Source organism: Apaloderma vittatum, unplaced genomic scaffold, assembly GCF_000703405.1.
Source record: "Apaloderma vittatum isolate BGI_N311 unplaced genomic scaffold, ASM70340v1 scaffold7816, whole genome shotgun sequence".
NCBI classification, from domain to species: domain Eukaryota; kingdom Metazoa; phylum Chordata; class Aves; order Trogoniformes; family Trogonidae; genus Apaloderma; species Apaloderma vittatum.
Window position 1 is genome coordinate 104091 of NW_009723342.1, and position 23218 is coordinate 127308.

At 40.5% G+C, this 23218-nt stretch overlaps 1 protein-coding gene across 1 annotated transcript in view; it reads left to right on the plus strand.

The window, feature by feature from the left end:
* LOC104275960 (leucine-rich repeat-containing protein 16A-like) overlaps positions 1–23218 on the plus strand; it is a gene marked incomplete at its 3' end in the record, with an annotated part of 127178 nt that overhangs the window by 93879 nt on the left and 10081 nt on the right. Inside the window, 6 exon segments of the mRNA XM_009872076.1 lie at positions 1–95; positions 17020–17086; positions 17397–17593; positions 21757–21863; positions 22736–22810; positions 22812–23160. The exon segment at positions 1–95 is cut by the window's left edge and continues 73 nt beyond it. Of these exon segments, the coding sequence (XP_009870378.1) occupies positions 1–95; positions 17020–17086; positions 17397–17593; positions 21757–21863; positions 22736–22810; positions 22812–23160 (890 nt within the window).

Consider the following 23218-nt stretch of genomic DNA (forward strand, 5'->3'; position numbering starts at 1 on the left):
TTGAGTTAGCTGAAGAAAAACCAACTAAACGCTCTATCATCACAGTGGAGGAGTTAACAGAGATAGAGCGTTTGGAGGATCTGGACACTTGTATGGTAAGACACATTTCCTCAGCCCGTTTAGTTAAGCACGCAGATAATGGGAAGAAAGATGTTTTTCAAAATATCATTTTGCAATTTCATGGTATCAGGAAACGGAAGTTAGGAATTGACTTCTAGAAAATAAAATAAATGTTAGTTTATGAATATTTTGTCTGAATTGCATATTGCTGTTCAGCAAAGGAAAAGCTTTTTACTTCTCCTTTCGTGATACCTATTCAAGGGCCTTTTCCTTGCGTACATTGCTACAATCAAGCTAATAAAAAAATCTCTCTTCCACAGTTTCACAGGGGTTCAGCTGCAGTAGTAAATTGGTCCATGCTATCCTGTGACAGCACACTCTTTTTGACATTGTCTTCATTCTACTTGACATGAGTTCCTGTGAGCCATGATGAAAAATGCTTCTACCTGGAAGTTATATTATTGACCATGAACGAAAGTTGATTGTTTTACAACTAGCTTTTGAATGTATGGAGGAAGTCTTAAAACCCTGAGACTGGGCAGCAAGTGATCCTAGAGGGCAAACTTTTCAAAAGTAGTTGAGTTAGGAGTGTGGGATTCAGTAAAAATGCTGAACATAAATCACTGATGTGCCTTATAAAATTCTATGTGTGACTTCTCTTGTAAAGACATCTCCATGCCATGATTCTTTACGAGATGTAAATACACAGAAGTACAAATTAGTGAGCTGCTGACTGTTTTCAACCTTAAATCCTCCTCTGTCCAGTTCAGACGGTTCAGGAACTCTACTGTGGACAAGAACTTCAGGGAGCGCTTCTCTATTACAACTTAGCTTAGTAGGTGGTCACTGCTGCAAAGGATGGACTTTCTCCTCTGCCCTCCTACCTGGCTCCTTGGCCATGTGCTTTCACAGGAAGGTATACCTGCAGAAAAATTGATGGCATCTTTTTGTAGAAGTTTTTTTGATTCAGCTCCCCAAATAGACTTATTGCAGCTCAAGAGAAGGAGCAGCAGAGTTGCTCCTTTCTGCATCAGCTACCTGTTTGTCTCACTTAGCTACAAAGAAAAGCACATCTTCATTGGAAATACCAGCTTAAAATAGTTCTCTCTCATTTCCAAATCTGCTTCACTGAGAATTGATTTGGTGCAACATTTGTCTGAACACCATAAATCCCTGTGAGGCATGTGGTGTTGATGGCATCATCTGGCTCATCACTGGTACTCTCAAATTCCAGAAGCTCTCTGTAGCCAACAGTCAGTACTCACTTTGAGCCCTGAATCCTATGGGAGAGAGACATCCCAGTAAAACATGTGGCATCTGAACCCCATACCTGGAAATTGATTTTTCCGTGCTGGATTCGTATATAGAAAAATAAGCTAAGCGCTTGTTTTAACACACCATCCTCCCCTTTAAATCTATTCTTGCAGCCTATTAAGAATGATAGTATTGGAAACTTAAAAAATAGCTCCTGTATTTATCTCATATCACCATGATTATATGAAGGGATCATATCACTATGCTGTTATCTCTCACTTTGGGGATATTAAAATCAGGGAGGTAATGATGTTGCTTACACTAAAAAATTATAGATGCAAACCATACTTACATTCAGATAAGTGGTATCTCTCTTCATTCTCTTCATTCACCCTCATCTTACACAGAGATTCCAATACCTTTGTGACCCAGATTCTCATCAATATCTATATTCTGAAGAGAATGAAGCATCAAATAAACATGAGGCAGTAATCTTAGTGCTAAAGAATCCATTTATTAGAAATTATAATCCACTTGTAAGAGCTGCTCTTTGCATTCTGGGTGCCAAGTGATACTGATTGCTGTTGTAAAAATATATAGATAAATACATAGCCCCAAGAGTCTGATTAATACAGGGATTTTTAGTGAGCCAGTGTTCTTACTGAGTTTTTTGCAACTGAAATAATCTTAAGAATTAATTTCTTGCATCTGCCGGATGGAGTTATAAATTTCAAAGATAGCGCTTTCCAAGTATTTTAGCTATGGGAAATTCCTACAGATTTCAGATACTGTCTTGGAAAAATTAACCTGATTTGTGTCAGCTTTAAGTGTTGTATAGATATTTGCATGGAGATGAGGAAGCTTCTGAAGCGGACATCAGTGAATGCTTTGTGAGCTGGTCAGTGCAGGAAACAAATAAGATGTTGCAAGATTTTACTAGAAAGAGAAACATATGTTTTTATGAACTATAATGATGAGCGTAATTTCCTTTTGGTGATTTTAAATCTTAAATAAGAAATAGATATTTATATCCCACTTCCAAAATGGCATTAGTCCAGGACACTGCCTTGTTTGGCCATTGGAAATCCCAAGGCGTTACAAAGTGTGATGATAAAACAGATCTTAGCCTTGTGAGTAGATGATGCACCTGCCTGCGTATTCTGCAAACCTCAAACTTGAAGTCTTGAATTGCAGCTTGGTGTTGTGCGTATTTGGGAGCATAATCTTCTGTTGCCAAAAGAGTGTGAAATGTGGGATGAGGCTGATCGTGTTGCTGGGATGCCGAGAGAAACTCGCCTATTTTAGGCCCTGTCTATCAGTTTGCTCCAGCTAGTTGTCAGGATGTCTGGGGAATAAGACATCCTTATGGATGGACTTGGACCACTGTTTTGGGGGAGGTCGGTTTTTTTTTTTTCCTTTTTTTTTCCCTTTGCAAAAGAGAATTCATTTTGCAAACCCGTTATCTCGGCATACCCGTTCTCTTCATTCTTGTTCACTTCAGCAAACCTGTCTGAGGATCAGTATCCTGGCTGGGACAAAGTATACAACATGTTGTTGTTCACCAGCCTCCCTTGAAGCTGTATTTGAATATTGTGGGGAAAATCTGGATCCAGGTTCAGTTTTGACTCTCTGGTTGCAGGTAGATTATATAGCACTGAAGCTTGGTGAACGACACTGAGTGAGGTAGATGTATTTGTAATAAAATGCTTGTAAGCTATTTGTTGTTAATTCCAATTGAAAGTGGAAGACAGGAAGATTTATATATAAAACTCGGACAGGGAGCACAGGGACCCGAAACTTCCAGCACTGGTGACAGAGTGAACAAACAGGCACGGGTGTGTTTCTCAAGCAGGGTGCAGAGTGGCAGTGGCTGGGAGGATTTCCCTGCCAGAGTAGAGAGCTGACATCTGTCCACTTTGAAGTCTGATGTGTATAAACAGCATAGACGAGACAGCATAAAATATCACAAGTTGGCCTGTCAAATGCACCATTGAAAAATAGACTTCTAAATGTTATTTCTAATACTTTTTGTTACGGGAATTAGGACTTACTAAATACCAAACTTTGCAGTTAATGCTTATTAGCTTCAACTTAGGATATGATTCTCATCCAGGTTTTAACAGTGGCCTGAGAGCCCATAATATGAAAGATTTGTCAGTCATATCAGAATTTGCTAGTCTCTTAAATGAGGTCTGAAGAACACTGGGAGTGGTTGAATGGTCCAGCATGATGTGATAGCTGGAACATTGTGGAGCTGAGAGTTTCTGATCTCCCCAAGCTACATACAGTTCAACAAATTGATGCTTCTCTAATCTACATCTGTCTCAGTTGTCTGTGTTTAATTAGAGCTGTGTTGATGGTAGTAAAACTGTGTGCAAGTAAGATGGAAAGAAAAATCTTTATACAGAAAATTACTTACTATTCTCAGATTAAAGGAAAAACCGTGGCCTGCTTTTCAGAGCTTAGACTCAATCATGAATTAACTTCATAAAACAGTATGATTTCTCTACATTTTTCTGTACATATATGACAAGGGTGACACATTTTCAACTAATGCATGCATTTTAAAACTAAGTAAAACACCGTTTTTTGCTGAGATTGAATAATATGTATCTTGGTATGTGTAGTTGTGTAGGTAGATACTGATAATTTGCATAATGCTTCTAGTTGTGCTTTATTCTTTCGTAACGATTAGTTGTTTGCAGAAGTAGGAGATTATTCAGTAGGGCTTGGTTCCCCACCAAAAGATGATGAAGCATCTTTGTTAGATTCTGTTTAACAGTTATGTTCTAAAGCTTTTTAATTATTATTTTAGCTTTAGAATGTTAGTTTGGCTTCCAGAATACTAAAGGGAGATTGTCATAGTTGAGCCACTATTTAAAGAAAAGCTTTGGGAGAAACAACTTTTTAAAATTCCATGTACCTCATAATCTTTAAAATACCTACAATATGATTTTATACTACAAGTAGTAACAAGCATACAGCCAGTATAAGTATTGTTTTTAGAGCAAAACAGAGTTTATTTGCATTGTGAGGAAATGTCGTAGCAAATTGTTTGAAATGTGTAAAGGAATTGTGGGTTGTAATACACAAGTTTGCTTATAAATCTTATTTAAAGCATTTAAACATAAGATTGAAATGCTTGGATGGTAAATTATGTGTTTGCAAAAATGCTTGTAGCTAATAGAGAAGGACTGCCTGTGATGAATATTGAATCTTAGCCATTTCTCATCTATTTCTAATTTTAACCATAGAGATGGTTCTGAGACTTCAGTGAAGGAAAGGTTTTTTTTAAAAAATAATCATCCCATGAGCAATATGTTAATGTTTTAGTCTTTATTGAACATTAGATTTCACTGTACAGAAGAGAATCTGCAGAAGTAGCAGAACCTTTGTAGATTGGTGGTGTATTTATTTTTTTCCTGAGAATGTGCTAACTAGTCGTTGTCAAAGATTTGGCAGACTAGTCCAGTATCCAGGTGAAGACTTAGGAACTCATAGATTCTGAAAGACAAAGAGTGTGTGACCCTCCGTGTTTTCAGAGAGAAGGGAGAAATTGCACTCACCACACCAGAATTGAACTTTTTTAAAAAAAACACGACACTTAGAAAGCACCATCTGAAAGCTTTTCTCTTCGTATTTACTCATTCAAAACAAACCAGAATTAAAACAGCAGAAACCCCTTCAGTTGTTTTCACTGGAAGAAGGAGAAAATTATGGTACAGGCTCATTTACATATTCACTGGTACTGTAGAAAGAAAAATTACCGTATGCCCTAACATACTACTACATCTAATTCTTCTTACTCGTTACCTGCAGTACAATTGTCTCAGGCATAGCTGGTCAGCTTTTTGGATGAAAGACTGAGTACCTACTGCAAAAAAAAAAAGACAGTTCCTGCTGGACTCCATATGTTCTGCTGTACTGTAAATAAAGCTCTAGCTCTGCGAATGGCTTAATCCAGCAAAAATAGTTCTTCTGGCTGAAAAGAGCATTTCCACTTTTTCCTGTACACAACTCACTCTCTCTTGCCCACACTCTCACGCTTGTACTGGTGTTCACACAGCCTCGCCACAAACTGGGCGCAGGAACTGATTCAGCTGAAAATTAAGCTTTTCACAGAGGAATTTTTTTTTCCCCAGGTTAGTTGACGGACTGACTAGTCCTCTGGTAGAGTTCACAAAAGAAATCCTGAGCAGCAGGAACAAGCAGGCAGCGATGAGGGCAAAGGCAACAGCCTGAATGAATACCAGATTAAATTGATTTTGACACTTGAGTTTCTCTCTCATATGCATTCACAGAAATGGGCCTTTGATGTGTAGTAAATACAGCACGCTACAGGAAGCTAGGAATTGTCATTATGGTATGCGAGAGTATTCTTGGCTTCTAGAAAGGCTCCATCACAAGGCATGTGAGCAAATCTGCTTCGGTGGGAGTGCAGTAATATTTCTGACTCACTCCGAGCTAGGATGGTTTATGAAAACATCGCTGGGAGATGCATAATGCCAGCGCGCTCCCCAAGCCCTTCCCGAGCCACTGTGGTAATTTTGCCAAACCCGTGAATATCTTGTTTGTTTTCAAGTTGTGTGTTGTGTTAATCTCACCATTAATATTGCCCTTACAGTAACTTTAATGGTGAATATTTGTTACCTGTTTTTTCCTGATTTCCTTTATATAGCATCCTCACTGCCCTTAGAGGTACTTTCCCATGTTTAGTCAGTGCCTGCTACATGCATAGACTACATAGGCTCACGAGAGGGTTACGTGTTCTCAGCTGAAATGCTTTAAAAGAAACCTGGCTTTCAGTGTCCTTTCCTTGGTCTCCAGGTGGAAGGAGGTGATGGATAATTGTTATATAGTATGTTTTTCTTAAACCAACTGCGATTGTCAGAGTTCAAAGCTGTTTCTTGTAATCTAGGGTACGTTACTGGCACAATATGAAGTAAATGAAGAATGTGATAACCTGCTTGTTGTTACAGCACTGCATGCTTGGTTAAGAAAGAGGTAGGGTAAAATTGGAAACTGCTTTTTGCTTAGCTTAAAATGAGAATTGTGAAGTGCAACTGCTGGGTATTCAGTTCAGATGGTGGCACTTCTGTATCAGGAGCTTGTCTTGCCCATAATACTGTTTGTTTTGCCTTAGTAGATCCACATTTGTATTTAGGGTGGTGGGGAGGGTGTTTAGTTTCATCCTTTGTAACAGTAGTTGGCTTACTGATACTGAGTTTCCATTGTTTTATTTCATTTATTGTGAAAAAGCCACACTGAGAAGAGAGTTCAGTAACTGAATTACTGGTCTTGAGAGTTTAACTTCCCTGCAGTGGTTTTATGAGCGAGTTTACTACTAAGAAGTTGGTCCATTGGCAGACGGCCTTGAACATGTAGCTATGCAGTCTATAGGTAATTCCAGTCCCACCATTCAGCACTGGTAGCAAGAATTGGAATGCCCAGGCTGCAGGCAAAGTCTTCTCAGTGGGCACCTGCGAGATGCTGAGGGCCGTAGCCTGCTAATGGACACCCTTCCACCCTGGGACCTGCCTGGGTTCTCCTGCCCTGCCAGTCAGCAGCAGGGATCACCCAAGTGCTCACTCACCTACTTCAGGTAACGTTAACAGGTTATGAGGACAAAGCACCTTTGCGTGGGCTGGGTCAGGAGCTGCTTGTGTGTTCCCTTTTGCCAGTAGAGCTGTGGAGTCCAAACAGATACAGAATTCATCTTTCCACAGCTTCCGTTGATAAGAACCTGCTCATTGTTGTCCATGGCAGATGAGCAAGAGCTCTTTTGGAGGGCTTCTTCCCAAAATCTAGACTTTATAACCTTTTGCAGAGGGACAACAGCGAAGAGCACAAGAACCTCCAGCAGTGCTGTTTCCATAGCGCAGATCTGCCTGCAGCCATAATGCTTCTCAATTCATTTCAAATCTGCCAAGATGACCTCCTGAAATGGTTGAGGAGTTTTCTATATAGGTTGCATGGTCCTTTCTACAGCTTTTTTTATTTTTCTAGTGTCTCAAATAAGTAACTTGGCATGAGATATTTGTGTTTTATGGGGGAGTCTTGTTTACTCTGAAATCTGGAGAAGCTACTGAAAATAGCACAGGCATGAGTCTGTCTCACTAAGAGTGCTTCATGCTTTTCGCTTCACTCAGAAGAACAGGAGGCTTGCAATTTTTGGCTCTGTGAAATTGATACCTCATATTGCAGGGATAAAGAATAGTTGCTCACAGGAAGAGGAAGTCTGTGTTAGGGCAGGTGATTATAGAGTACCGTTAGATTTTCCTCTATTTTGTGAAGGAAGAGGAGATTAGGATGAGCTGTGTTACTGAAATAAGAACTTTTAAATAAGTAAATAAATAATCAAGAGTACATAATGCCAAAAGGCTAGAAGACAGCTTCTAGATCATCATATCTCATCCCTATTATCACTGACAACTGCATCACACAATCCTATTCATAAATTTATCAGGCTTCCTCTCAAAACACCTCTTTCTCAAAATAGAGGAGAACTTAGAGGTAAATAGATTCTTTCTTCTGATGTTATTCAGGTCATCCAAAGCCACGTTGCAAAGTGGTGGATGTATCTATGCAGTAAAATCTTACTTCATGTGAGTAAAGATCGAATTACTGTGAATTTTTGAGGTCAGTAGTGACAGAATTGGAATACTGATCTGAAACCAAAAGCACTTAAACTGGTAAAAAAACCCCACATGTTTAAGAAAACTAAAAGAAATTATTAGGGTAGAAAGACAAAACAATTGAAGTGTCAGAGTAGTTTCACTCAAAGCTGGTCACAACCTCTTTTTATCTTGCGCATTTTAGCTGTGGGTCATGTCCGGTACCATGATACTTAGATAGATAGCACAGAGGAAGTTTGTGTCCATACTCTCTGAGAAACTGGAGAACCCAGTGCCTTGTTGCCAGCCGGCACTGAATTCCACGCTTATGGGTGAGCAGTCCTGCTTTGCAGGGTAGACATCTTCTTTCACGGTGTTTCTCTCCTTCCTAGGCTCGCGTGCTCCCCCGTGGCTGTCTGACCAAGCAGCATTATTGAAATCATGTATCAGGCTTAGGCTCTGGCACTCCAGAGACCTGCCTTTGAGTTTTGCCATCCTCTATTGGGTAATTGTGATTGACCCTTTCTATCAGTTTGTTTTAGAGAAGAAACTCAAATACTCAAGTTTTTCTGTTTCCCATACAGGGTCTTAGAATACTTCACAGAATCACAGAATGTTAGGGGTTGGAAGGGACTCCTGGAGATCATCGAGTCCACCCACCCCCTGCCATAGCAAGTTCACCTAAAGCAGGTTGCGTTTCCTAGTTGCTTATCAGAATATCTCCTGTTTTTAATAGGGAGATATTTTGATATAGTAGTTCCTGACAGAACTTAAAATTCAGAAGGTTGGCTTGATTTTTATTTTTTTTTAGTGTTTAAGCTCACAAAGTATATCTCAAAGTATATCTGAGGAATATAAAGATTTGTTGTGCATATTGGAAAGATGTGTGAGACAAACCTCAATGAGAAAAAAGCAGTAGCTCACGTATATCTGTGTTTTCAAGGGTAAAACTTCCCATCATAATTCTGAGCAGGGAGGCTACTAGTCCACTTTCCCAAGCAGGGTAAACTATCTGGTTCACTGTGATGAGTCTGACTGTACTGTTTCTCCCCTGAAATGCCACTGGTTCAGTGCAAGCGATACATTTTCTGCCCCCAATGTGTTGGGGGCAGAACAGTGGTGGGAAGATGACTGATGGTTTTCGCCTGAATGACTACTTATCCTTTTGGTAGCTGTTCATGTTGTAGAACGGAAGGAGAGACGCAGAAGTTGTGTTGGTTCCAAGTCCTGAGAAGCTGTAGGGCAGGCAGGTGCAACAGTTGCTGTTTGTAAAATCACATAATAGTTTGGGTTGGAAGGGACCTTAAAGATAATCTAGTCCACTCCCTTGCCAGGGGCAGGGACATCTTTCACTAGACCAGGTTTCTCGAAGCGCCATCCAGCCTGGCCTTCAACACTTCCATTCAGGAGAACCTTGCCTCAAACTAAAGCAAGTGATGTTACTGCTCAGAGCACCTGATACATATGGTGTTTGTCTTCAAAGAGTTGCCTAAGAATATCTTGAATATGCACCTCTCCGTATTTACTGAGTTTAAGAGCTGTTTCTTCTTACTGTATGGAAGTTTAGATTATGAACAAAGATTATGAACAAAGTAGTTTTTGCGTCAGAGTTGGGCTGCTGAAGGTAATGAACAACCACAAGCAAGCAGGCTGTGATGCCTTGAAGGGAAAGATTGTGCCATCTGACCTGCAGCAGCTCTCTATTCTATGCTTAGTTTTTAAACTACAATAAATTATTTGGAACTATCCTCTTTGTTCATCTTAAAGCCCAGCTGCTGTAGAAGGTGCTGCTAGCTGCTTTATGAGCAAGTGAAAAACAGATCTGATGTTACAGAGAATTGCTTTTTCTCTTGCGGACAGTAGTTGCAGGCAGAGTTCCTTGCAGGATGCTCATTCAGAACATTAAAAAAAAAGATTCAGCTTAATAGTTTTAGGAACTTCTCAATTTAATTCATGTATCTATTTCTGGTTTTGTTTTATTCTTCAAAACAAAAGCTTTGGGTATTTATATGCAGGAATATTTTAATAGCAGGAATTTTACATGAGTTGAAAGATGCAAGTACAGAATTATTAATTAAAAGAATGTATTGAAATAGTTGATGAAATATCACAGAATATACAAGCCACATCTCAGCAAGTAGAAAAACAAAGGTTTCTTGGCTAGTAAATGAAATGAGCTCAAGGGCAAATGTATTGAGCTCATCTTACTGCAGTGCTACTCCTCTCAGAAGATGTTGCTGTACAAAATAATTCTAAAGGTCAGGCTGATTTAGATGAGACTAATTGAATTAATTCTGAATCATGGCTCATTCTCTAGAAATTTGACTGTCGAGGAAGGAAAGGAAATAAACGTACTCCTTAAATTCACAATCCGTGCTGAGGGTTTTACCCCAGAAATAATTACATAAAATTTTCAGTAGTAAGTAATAGCAACTTTATAGTTTCTAAGGCTTTCTAGACAGATGGTGACACACCTGTCTGTCCAGAGAATCATATGCAAAAAAAGCAAAGCTGGTCAATTTACTGCTCTGCTTTATGAAAAATACCTGAAGATTTTTATCTATTTATTTATTTTAAATGAGGCAGCAGCTGTGTGGCATTGCTGTCAAAGGTAGTTAGGAGACTAGAACAAGTGTGGAAAATGCCAGTTGACTGAAATAGTGTCTTGGCAGCTTTACAGCTTAGGATTCCTTATAGGAAAAGAAAATAGCAGGGCTCATGATAAAATGGCTTGTTTTCTTATGCCTCTTTCTTAAAAAGGCATACCCCACAAAGTACATATAGCTGAAACAATTTAGCACTGATTTAAAATATTCTTGAAGAATCCTTGAAAATACTTTTTCTGATGGGTCGTTCCCAGCTGGCGAACTGTTAGGATTCCCTGATGCAATTTCTGGTTTTGTTTGAGTTGAATTTGGTTGAGATTTTTGGTTGTGGGTTGGCATTTTGTCTTTAGGAACCTCCCTTATACACTGGGAGAAAAAGCACTTTATTATTATGTCTATCAGGCACTGGGATGCACCACCCAGGGAAGAGGTGGAGTCACCATCCCCGGAGGTGCTTAAGGAGAGGCTGGATGTGGCACTTAGTGCCATGGTCTGGCCAATGTGGTGATGTTGGATCATAGGCTGGACTTGATGATCTAGGAGGTCTTTTCCAGCCTCAACAGTTCTGTGATTCTGTGTGATTATTTTGCAGTTACTCTGAGAGCAAATGAAGGGAAGGGTTGGGTGGTCTGGTGTTCTGAGGTCTGGCATTAGGGTCCCTGCAGAGCAGCCAGATACCTTGGTGACTTCAGGCAAGTCCCTTGGTCTTTGCTTTGCTTGATGGCGCTTCCTTGTCTAACCTGTTGCCTTCTGTGTGCCTCCCTCTCCTCCTTCTCCCTCCTTACTCCCCACCCACAAGCTGTGTAGCACACCACAAACTGTTTAAGCAGCTCAGCAGTCACACTCACTTAGTTGAGAACTCTGAAGTGTGGAAGGTAGGATTTCCCTTAAGACCTTGCTGGATCAGGACCGTAGACTGTAACCTCCCTCAAATCCTGAGATTGCTTCCTGTTATATATATATTGCTTTGTACTCTGGTCCTAGTCACATTTTCAGCTGCCCATATAATATAAATAACTTCATTATGCATTAAATATACGTAACACCCTGGAGTACTACCATGAGTGCTGTCTGAAAGAGAAGCCCTGTTGCAGATTGATTTTTTAAGATGATTTTGATTTTCAAGGTGTTTCTCAATGGAATCTACGGTCTCTCCAGCAATGTCAAAGCAGCTCTAGTGAAGTAAAAGTGTAGTGTAGTGTAGAAGATAGACAAGAGAAGAGAGAACATGGATTCTGGCAGGGAAATGGAGTAAGAATGTATGTGTGGATAGTGTACAAAAATGAGAGTAATGAGGAGGTTTGCCTGAAGCACTGTTAGCTGAGAACTGCATAAAGCCAAAGTTTCTGAAGGTAAAAAAAAATAATTAAATAATAATTTAAAAAAGCATGTGAACAAACAAAAACCCTGAGGACAATAGGAAAATAAAGGAGTGGAGCTCTGTACAGGAACAGTGTTTTTGCTATTCAAAGATAGCAAGTCATATCTTTCAAACTTCTAGCTACGGTTAAACTTAGAATTATGAGCTGTAATAAATGGTTCACTATTGTTGAAAATGTCAAAGCATTGAAAAACTGACCTTGATATCGCTTCAACAATTAAATAATGAACTTCATGTTATGTGCAGACTGTTTTCACTGCTAATAATTAAATACCAGTGTGATATCCATTTAAAAAAGCAGCACTGCCTTGTCAAGAAGTTGAATCCAGACCATGCTTATTGACTTCTGCCACAAACGCTCAGCTAATACCTGCAGTGTTGTTAGAGCAGAAGTTCCCATTCAACTTGAAGACAAAGCCGCACTTCTAATAATTATTTCTTCTTACTCTGCTTTAAGAAGGAGCATAACTGGTCATCTGCCACACAAGAGATGGGATATAGCATTGCTGCATTTCATATGGTGGCTGTGCTGCTTCTTTTTTTTTCTCTCAGTTTTAAGGGAAGAGGAAAGGTTGTGCTGTGTCAATGGAATATCATTCTTCTAATGTGCCAAAAGTGCTTGTAAGCCTGAGCCTCTAACCCTTCCTTATGGCAAGGAGAAATACTGTTGCTTTGGATTAGGTTTATTTAAGCCTCAGGAGAACAGACTTGCATCCCTTTTAATTCTTTCAACAGAAGCTGTGTTTTATTTTCCTTACTCTCCTGCTTTCCACAACAAACTGCTGATTTTTAATTCAGAAGCTTCCTTCAGACTAGGAAATAACAGACTTGCAGCTTTTTCTCACTACTGGTGCCAACAAAATGAAAAAACACAGTACACTGGGACAGCAGGTGGCAGGTTGGCACCATTGGCGTGTGCCGTATATTGGAAACAAATGTCTGAAAACCTGAATTTGTCCCAATATAGATAAAACAAGAGAGATCACATCTTTCTCTGGTTATCTTCTGGAAATACAAAGTGTATAGCACCTCCAAATGCAAGGGATTTTTACCTCATTCTTGCATGTCACCTTTCCTGCTAAGACTTCAAAGTGTTTTGACTTTAGTTTTCTTTGTTTTGTTGACTTCTGGTTTTGCCTCCTTCCCTGAGAACTGCTATTGCTTTGTCTTCCCCATTCATGTTCTTTTTTCTTTCTTTTTTGCTGCATGGAGACTCTCTGCTGTACAAGTGTAAGTATTTTTTTAGCTCTGCTGTTTCTGGCCTACTTGTTTACGTTTTTGTGCTCCATTTGCCTCTGTACTGCCTTGTGAGTCTCCTGGGAGACTGTAGTGCCATCCATCTGCACCTACAAATGAAACAGGCAGTGGTTCAGGCATGAGATTGAATTTCACAAAAAGGTTCAGCTAGCATAGCATCTGAATTTAAAGTGTCCCTTGGCTTTAAGTCCAAACCAAAGCAGAGTGCTGATGTTGGAGATATACGTACAAAAAGCTCAGAAAGAAAAACTGTTGATTTGATTTTATATTCAGGTGTCATCCAGCTTAGTGGAGGAATAACTTAAAAATGGGCATAAACTAGGATCTTTTTTGCCACTAGGGTGGAAGAGATGTCAGAGGTTATGTTGGTTTGGTCAGATGTGTTTTCTTTGTCTAGTTAAATCACCTGGAGCTATTGACTGCTATTCTTACCTTTTTCTGCTGTCACTCTTAGTGCGTTCTCAAAGTTGAAAAAACATACTTATTTTGCAGGAAGGAGGGTTGAAGGGAGGCTGGTTGTGGAGCTGATTTTCAAGAGGGAGGAGGAAGATGTTCATTAGTTTGTTTGAAATCTTTTGAAAGGGAAGTGACAGGAGAGTCACAGTGCATCCCTGTATCTAGTAGGATTGAATATAAATTACTTTGGAGGAGTAGAAAAGCATGGGAGTGAGCATATCTCTCAGCCCTGAGCATGATTTCAATTATTTGTATAATCAAGGAATGTAGAGTATCTCAAGACCCTGTTGCTAGAAGCAGAGTGTTTTCTAGCACTCAAAACAAAGTGATTTGTTGTTTTTAATTCCCAAGATACTAGCGTTCTTCCGCAGTTGGTAATGCAATTTAAGAAAACTCAGGAGAGCTCAGATAGTTTTGTGAGGGAGTCGGAAGGAATCTGGAAAAGTGATCATGGGAAGAGATCCTGGGACTTTAAAGTTAGCTTGGACATGGGAGAGTGTGTAACTCTAAATAAGCACTTATTTGAGAGCATAGTGGAGATATGTTGGCTCCAGTCTGCTGCAGAGGGGTACCTCGGTGAAGCCATCTCCAGAGAACTCACTGGCATAGATGCACACAGAATTCTGAGAGGGCTTCCCAAGACCCAGAGATGTGGTTAACTTTTTTTGTCTGTTCTGCCAGGCAGCCTACACTGAGCTCACAGAAAAGTAGGTATAAAACAAGGAAGAAGTTCAGGAGGTGGTCTGCTGGAACGGGAAGTCCCCGGAAGATGTGGAAAAAGCAAAGCGGGGGACGTTGATGCTAACAGCTGTTCTTCTTGTAATGGCCAGGAGTGAAACATAAGGCAGGAGAGCCACGTTGTGGCCAGAGGTCTGGGAAGGCAGGAGGTGTGTGTCTGCCAAACCTGAACTGCTTCAATGAACCATGAGAAATGGGGCTCAAGCTGGGGAGAAGCAGACATTTCCCTGGGAGTTCAGATATCTCCTCTGGTAATGGCATGTGTTCTGTGGTTGTAGCAGACTGCACAGTAGCTGAGATATTAAGCTGAGATTAAGTCTAATATTTTGTAAAAAGAGCATGGTGGCCTATTTAAATTAATGCTATGACCCATTTTACTCTGTGTGTGATCTAGAAAGTTCACTTGGCAAGAAGCCTTTCATCTGTGCACTTCCTAAACAGGCTAGAAAACAGAAGGTTTTTAAATAAAAGTGTATGTATAGCTGTTATTCATGCTGTTGAAACAAATGGGAGGCATCTTTATCCCTCTGCCTTTATCCCCATCAACCAAGCAGTTGATGGATCATGCCAAGCCGACAGTAAGTTATAGCTGTTATCCAGAGATTGGCTTCTGGTCAGCAGCACAAACTCTACAGGGTCATCTGCAGGCATTTTCATGTCTGGGAAGAAAAATGAAATTCTGTTTCTGGCCATTGGGAATGTCTTGGAGCATTTTAAGTCTGCGCACAGGAAGCTCAAAACTTGCCCCGTGCTGTTCTGCATAGGTGCCCAGGGCCAGTGCAGCTCTCAGCTTGTCTGTGTTCATCCAGGAGCACTCTGAACTCACTGAGCAATTGGAGGTCTTGTTTTCTGTCCTCCTTTCTGGTCTTTTAAAATGCATGATTTGCTGCATTATCCTACTAGCTGTAATTTCCAGTCGCACCACCAAAAAAAGAGGCAAGCAGACCAAAATGCAAATACGGCTGGGAATAAAACCAGGGGACTACTGAGAGTGACTCCTCGTTGCTGTCTCCCAAATGCTGAGCTGCCTCAGTTCCTTCCATGAGGCATGGATACTTCTGGTTGTTTCAGGTTTGAGTGATGGATCGGCAGCTGTCGAATGGTGCAGTTCAGAGGCCACGAAGCTACCTACTCCTTGCACAATCCGCTGCCGTTCTGGCTGAAAAAGTTCAGCAGCTCTTCAGCCACTTGCTATAGCATCCATTGCGTTTAATTTACTGGTAACTCTGAAAGTAGTGTCTGACCTTTTGATGCAGTAACACTTTCCCTGCTCATTAGTTTTGGGATAGGCCTGCTCAGGTGGCAATTTATTTCCTGGCTGGTCTTGAAACTAGCGTGTCATTTATTGATGCTTGTGAAATGTGGAAGTGGAAACCTGCAACAGCTGAAGGGTTTTTTCCCAGCAAAGTGTATGGCAATAAAAAACAGAGCTCTGTTGCCCAGACAGTGCTATCACTGCCTGCTCTGTAGTCTGCAAGTCCTTTTCTGATCTTGAGAGGATGGGTAATAACTATCGTGTTATGAAAATCTGTCATAACCTGAGCATGTGAGTAGTGGCATAGTAATCCTCCGGACTTACTTTGGATAGGAATATGAATTCAGTACAAGTAAGTCTGTGCACTGAACGTTCCATCCATAAAAACTAACAAATGTTTACCTTTGACAATTAAAGATTTTTTTTTAAAAACCTGCAGGTGAACTTTTTGTTTAAAAGTCTTCCAATGCTGTGCTATGTTAAGAGGTTCAGAATTGCTGATGTGTGCATTTCCTTTAGCAAAACAGTCTTTCTTGTCATGCAAGCTTTTGGAAGAGTTTGGGCGAGAAAATAAGTGCAACTTTCTCCCAAAACATAACAAACTCAGGTCTTAAGTCTAGGTATTTGTGCTCTTAAGGCAACATACTCCTTTTTTTCTGGGAATGTGAAGGTGAGAAGAATAACACTGCATAACTTTCAGTGACTACTTCGAATGTATCCCAAGGTAACTTTGCACCTATTCTGAGAGTATCTAAAATCCAGGGACTCCAGACAGGAGATATTGCTAACGCTGACGTAGTATTTTTGCTTTTTTAAAGAGGATCTGTGTGCTCCAAGACTGCATGTTCCTATGGAAGTTTGATGAGCTGTGTGGAGGTGTCCAAAGACATAGATACCTGAATTTTAATAATTCCCAGTAGCATGTCACTAACAAATGACCTGAGAAAGTGTATTTTATATCAGAAGTAAAAGCAAGAACGAGAGTCAGACTATCCCTGGTATTGCCATTAACTGTGCAGTACTGGATGCGGTAATTAAGTCTTCTTAGCCTCATGTAGAGTTGAGGTTTTAATAGTTCCCTTATTTTACAGTTGATGATCAGTGAGTTAATGCTTAGACAATTCAAATAATCATCCTGTGTACAGCCTGTGGTTTTGATGGGATGGATAAACTATGTCCTTGATTTTGTTGAAAGTCAGTTGAACAAAAAATGTCAATTTAGAAAAAGTTCTGAATGTTTGAGAAGGGGAGGGAAAAAACCCCCATTCACTTCTGATGTTAAGCCCAATCAGATCTTGAAGTGCGTAGGCTTGAAGAACTGATTTGTTGGTTAGAAAGAAAAAGGCGTATTTTTAATTTCTTCTGTCAGCTAAGGCAATTTTTGTTTTATATTGATAGATGACTCCTAAATCAAAAAGGAAAAGCATCCACAGCAGAATGCTGCGGCCAGTGTCCAGAGCTTTTGGTAAGTGAGAATTTCTTAAAATATTTTTGCTCCTTTGCTTGCCTGAGATTCTTGTAGGTAGTTCTTGATTGAAAAGCACAAGTGACTCCCTCCCCCTGGATTGCATTTGACACCTACGCTGGTTGCTTTGTTTTGTGACTCCATTAGTATGTTTGGTAGTAAATATTTACTCACGGTGCTCTGACTGCTCACAAGCGTGTTGTGACCAAGTTTTCTAAATGTGTTTATTTACCACAAAATAGAGGAATGGCATTGTCTTTTGTTTTAAAGTGCATGTTAAGTCTAATTAGAAAGTTTTGATTTCTCTTAGAAATGGAATTTGATCTAGATAAAGCACTGGAAGAAGTACCTATCCATATAGAAGACCCACCATTTCCTTCCAGCAGGCCGGACAAACGAACTTCTGGATTCATTTCAGAGCTGCCATCAGAAGAAGGGAGGAAACTGGAACACTTTACAAAATTAAGGCCCAAAAGGAATAAAAAACAGCAGCCCAGCCAAGCAGCAGTGAGTCTACATTAAAATAGTGCTGGCAATGTAATGAGGACAGCTATTAAAGTTTTAAAAGCCACGAGCAACCATTTAAATTTTTTTTTTTCTGGTATTCATGTCTTTTAGTGTGCTTGCTATTACAAGCTTTGTGTCTTGTTTAACACAGCCTAAAACCAAGATGTATTTTATCTTTTTTTAATTTCCTTTTTTTTTTTGTGGAAGCAATTTCTGGAGGTACTTGGAGCTTTCACAGGAAACGCACAAAATATCATGAGGCTTTTCAATTATATTGCAAGGGTTTGTTAATTCTTAATCCTTTTTTTTTCTGCTTGCATTAAGATGTGGTAACTTGGCATGAATTCTTATTTCTGTCAGGTCTCAGAGGAGCTGCTCTGTAACACCCAGCTTCCCACAGCTCCTTAGCTAAAGATGGTGTTTGGGCCAGCAAATCTGCATAGTTACAAATCTGCTTTTCATACTGGAGCCTGCCTTAGAAAAGCAAAACAGAAGAGCACTGTCTGTCTACGAAAAGGCATTGATGTGAACCCAAGTATATGTGTGTGGAGTTCCCACAGTTCCATTTCCTTGGCATACTACATCAATAAAGATTTATTTCTGTGATGCTATGTCCTCGGGGTACGTAAGGACAGATCGGAGGAGTTACAGAGCTATGTCATGGCAGCAGAGCACAGCTGATATGATAAGTAGCCCTTATCAAGGGGCAGCCATTGCTTCTCTGAGTTAGGCTGCCTAGTAAGGAATGCCTGTGGCCTCTTCTGCTCCGCGAGGACTGTCAGCAGAGAGGACCCTTGAAAATTTCTCTAGTGCTGGGAAAGATGATATCAGGCAGCAGAGTACTTGTTGCACTGCTTGCAAATGAAGAAACCTTCAAGCAGAGCAGAGATATTTGAGCCAATGTTCTGTTCCCTTGCACTTCACAGGAAAGGATAGACGTGGCAGAAGGATGGGCTGATCTCTGCATTGTAGCGAAAACACACCTGTATTTACTTCTTCCAATTTGAATTCAGCAGAACTCGCACGTTCTCCCAGTTGCTAAACTTGCCTCCTGCCCAGAGTTCCTCTGCACATCCTGTGCTGTCAGCGCGGGGGTGTAGAAGGAGTCGGGCAGTGGGAGGGCAAGGACTTCATTGCCAGGCAATGGAATCACAGAATCACAGAATGCTAGGGGTTGGAAGGGACCTCAAAAGATCATAGACTGGCCTAGGCTGGAAGGGACCTTAGAGATCACCTAGTCCAACCTCCCTGTCATGGGCAGGGACACCTCTCAACTAGATCAGGCTACTCAAGGCTCCATCCAACTTGGCCTTGAACACCTCCAGGGAGGGGGCAGCCACAACATCTCTGGGCAATTTATTCCAAAGTCTCGCCGCCATCATACTGAAGAATTTCTTCCTAAGGTCCAATCTAAATCTATTCAACTTAATAAACTAGTCCAGCCCCCCTGCCAGAGCAGGATCACCTACAGTAGGTCACACAGGAACGCGTCCAGGTGGGATTTGAATGTCTCCAGAGAAGGAGACTCCACAACGTCCCTGGGCAGCCTGTGCCAGGGCTCTGTCACCCTCACAGTGAAAAAGTTTTTTCTAATATACAATATTTTGCTCAGCAGAAGCAAAAAGCTTGCATCTGGGAGATGGGAAGTGTTACTTCCCGTGACAGGGCAAGGCTGTGGGAGTCCGCATCCGTATTGAATTAATTAGGAAGTTAGGGGTTTATTTAGTTGCAGAACTGGTAAAAAACTTTTTTACTTAAACTCATTTGTCACTGTTTGTTTTTTATGGACTATTTAATTCCTTACTAGTTCTGACCTCAACAAATCTAAACAAATTTTTTGGAAGACTTAAGATGTTTGCTTTGATGCTTCCAAAAATGAAACTGCCAAATTTTGAAGGCCAGAGTCATGAGTGGACTGTGGCATTGTTTGCAGAACTGATCTGCTGCTGATTTTGTCACTTTCAGAATACAGAAGGCAGTGGTTAGGAAAAGCACTTGAAACATGAGAAGCAAAATCTTGACCTTTTCTAATGCTTAAAGCAGGTCTGTTAGGTGGTTTGCTGTTCCTGTTACTTCCATTTAGTAATTTAAGGGGTCTCAGATGATCACACCTATACTTTTCTGGTTTTTGCTGGAAAATGGACTTGTTCTTTGAAAGATGAAAAATATAAGAAAAATGTGAAAAATGTGAACTTATAAATTGGGCTGGCTGGACAGAAGAAAGATTTATAGTTTTGTCAGAGTTTTTACTGAAATGAGTGCTCAAATGAAGAAAAAAAAAGTGAGGAGGGAAAAAAAAACTTCAGCACTGTTCATCCCCGAGTAGCTTTGAGGCACTGTGATAAAAGTTGTGTATTGTTTAGATTTTTGTGAGAATTTAACCTCATGAGTTCTTCGATCATGTGTGAAGGTTTAGTACAGCAAAGAGATGAAACTCCAATATATGAAAGAGATTGTGCTTAGTCATACTTACTTCTGCCTCCAAGCCAGTTATTTCCTTAATAAATAAACATAGAAGGCTCACTTTTAAACTTAGGGTAAAAAAAATTTTTAAATGGCAATTGAAAACTTGACCTGTTTGTCCTCTAGCTTTAGGAGTGTAAAACATGAAATAAACCAGAGCTCAGTCTTTTACATTAATATAGATCACTGAAAGGAATTACAATAAATATCTGTGAGAAAATCCTGTGCCTAGAGGACATTATTAGATCCTCAACATTTCTATATGTCTTTAGTGTATTTTTAGAAACTTGCTGCTTTTTCAGATGCAAACTGTTCTCTTACTTGAGTTAGATCTTCTCGTTTGCTGTAGACCATTGAATTCTTCCATTACTTGCCCTGCACGAGGTGCACTTTTCTTTGATACTTGTGTGTTTGATTCTACTGTTTGGAGTGCTCCAGTATCAATATTAAATGGTTTCTTGGTTCTGTTGAAATGCATCAGCCATTTTTGATTGACACATTTCACTTGAGCAATAGGTGTCAACTGTGTTTGAACTGAGATATTTACACTGAGACAACCAGCAGTGGTGTGACCAATCCAGATGTTAGTATGTATTGCTGCCTAGTGTCAAGTTCCAGCCAAACAAGTTCTCTAAAGGAAACCCCGAAGGTGGCAGAGGTGGAAGTCTGAGAAGTCATTATCCTTCTTAGAATAAAACTACTTTTTATAGAAAATATGAGGTTTGCCTGGCAACAACGCAGTTGTTAACAGGTGGTCTCTTTTCAGACCAGTATTATGTTGCGACAGCAGGTATCAATATAATATTAACTATTATCTTTGACAACAAGTTAAATACTAGGCTTCTAAAAAAGTTCAGCCATGAAAGACTTTCATGGATGTGTCAAAGCATTAGTTCATACGCAATATGTTGTCATGGTCTAATGAGGTTTGGTTTGATGTCAACAGCAGCTTTTAATAGGGGTTTTTGGGTTGGTTTTTTTTTCAGAGGCACAGAAAAGAATGTGTATTCCAGCTGAAAAGGGAAGCTGAGATTAGTCTGAGTTATCCTGGCTACTAGGAGATTCCTTGAATTAAATTGTTTCAAATTACAGATTCTGCTATTTAGTGGCAGACGGATTCCTGGTCCTTAGTACTTCCAAGAATACAGCTGGCTGGGGTCTTACAGAGTCCTGTAAGGACTCTAAAAGGTGCTCATACAGCTTTTAAATTGAAAGAAGTCTCTCTACTGGTGATGGGAACTAGGCCACGTGGGAAATCCTGCCAAGTGATAGGTGGTGTGTTTCATCCTCAGGAGGCTGCAAAGTCACCAGCTAATCTTCACAGGGCTGTTGTGGTGGACAGGTATTGCTAAGTCAGCCTGGTTTAGATGCCTCCCATCACCTACATTCAAAATATGGGCACTGAAACCAAGGAAAAAGAACTATTTTCTATTTTCAGACACTTGGCAAAAATCCGTCTTCGATTTCTAAAGTGAAACACCTGATTCTGTATTTAGAGTCTGCTTTTGGACGTGCTGGACTGAACAAACTATGAAAGGCTCTGTTAACCTGCTGGAGCTCTGTTTTCACATCTCTAAATCCAAAATCCAGAACATAACGTTTTTTTTCTGAATAGGTAAACACTAGCTGTTGAAAACACTTTTTCTTCAGGTCATCACCTGATCAAGATTTAATTTTTCCTTAAATGTTTCTTCTGTCAGGTGTCTGCTGGAGTCCCTCCAGAAGGGGATCAGAATGGCCTCATGGGGAGAGTGGATGAAGGTGTGGATGAATTTTTCACTAAGAAAGTGACAAAAATGGATTCAAAGTAAGTTCAAACATACATACATACATACATACATACATACATACATAGAAACCTGATAGCTGGGTAAATGGCACTTATAAGTTACGTTTGACTTCTGTTCCCAGAATCCAGGGAATTTGCTGTTGTCAAAGTCAGAAAATACCTTATTAGTCAAGATACCATAAATTCAGTTAGTCTCCCTTAAAAATGGCTATTTTGAAATAAATTACTTCAATATACCACGGTGGGGGGGATTATTGACCAGTGTGTGCTTTTATAATTCAGTTGGTTTCGTTTTACCCTGCAGTAGAGCTCATTAGATCTGGATATTGGTTGATAATCTCTTTTCCAGTGCTAGTAGTGCACACTGCACAGTGGCTGCAGTCAGTTCATCATGTGTTGTCTCTGCAACTCCTTCCTCCTCATACTCTTCCCTTGTTTCAGCCCGAGGTCTCTCCCACAGGAGAGAGTCCTCCATGAACTTGGCTGACATGAGTCCTTCCCACAGTTCTTCATGAACTGCTCCAGCTTCTCACAGAAGCCACCTCTGTAGCCTCCCTCTTGTCAAAACCTTGCCAAACCCAAAACATATGTGTACTGGCAGCTTGGGCACAGCTATCTGGTGTTGGAAATAGATGGGTGCCCAGTGCAGATGAAATGGCTGCCCCTCTTCATTATACCATGCACAAGGCCAGCATGGGAATCCTAAAGACAGTACCATCAATGTTAATTGTCCAGTTTTTAATTCAGAGACACTAGCTAATGACTAGGCCTAGGGCAATGTATAGATTATAGTAAAGGTTAGCTTTTCCCAGGAGAAGTCATTTGGTACTATTTAAAAGAGAGGGAGAAGGGGAGTGGAGAAGAATTTAAAATGTATGTGTCTTTATTAGGAGACCATCGGCTAAAAGTTTAGACAGCAGCGAGCCCAGTGAAGCAGGTGATGAGAAGAAGAAAAGGGACTCAAAAATTCCTTAACTTAATCAAATCAAGAGGCTCCAAATCTGAACGTCCCCAGGCTGTATTGGTGGCAGAGGAGCCCTCCTCACCCAAGATTGCTGCAAAAAGTCCAGCTCTGGACACAAGCAAGAAGGAGGTAAAGGCTGCAGAGCAGAATGGTGGTACAGAGCGTTCTGAGGAATTAAAGACACCGGACTCGCTGGAGGAGGCACAGCCGGACGATGCAGCAAAAGCCGAGAGGGGTGACAGCAAAGGGAGCCCACAAGGAGGCCGGAAGTATGGTGTGCAGGTGATGGGCAGTGGACTTCTTGCGGAAATGAAAGCCAAGCAGGAGAAGAGAGCAGCCTCTGCTCAGAAGGTGAAGGCAATTTGATTTCTCTTGAGTTGTTGAAAAAACAAGCAAGAGCTAGGCATCT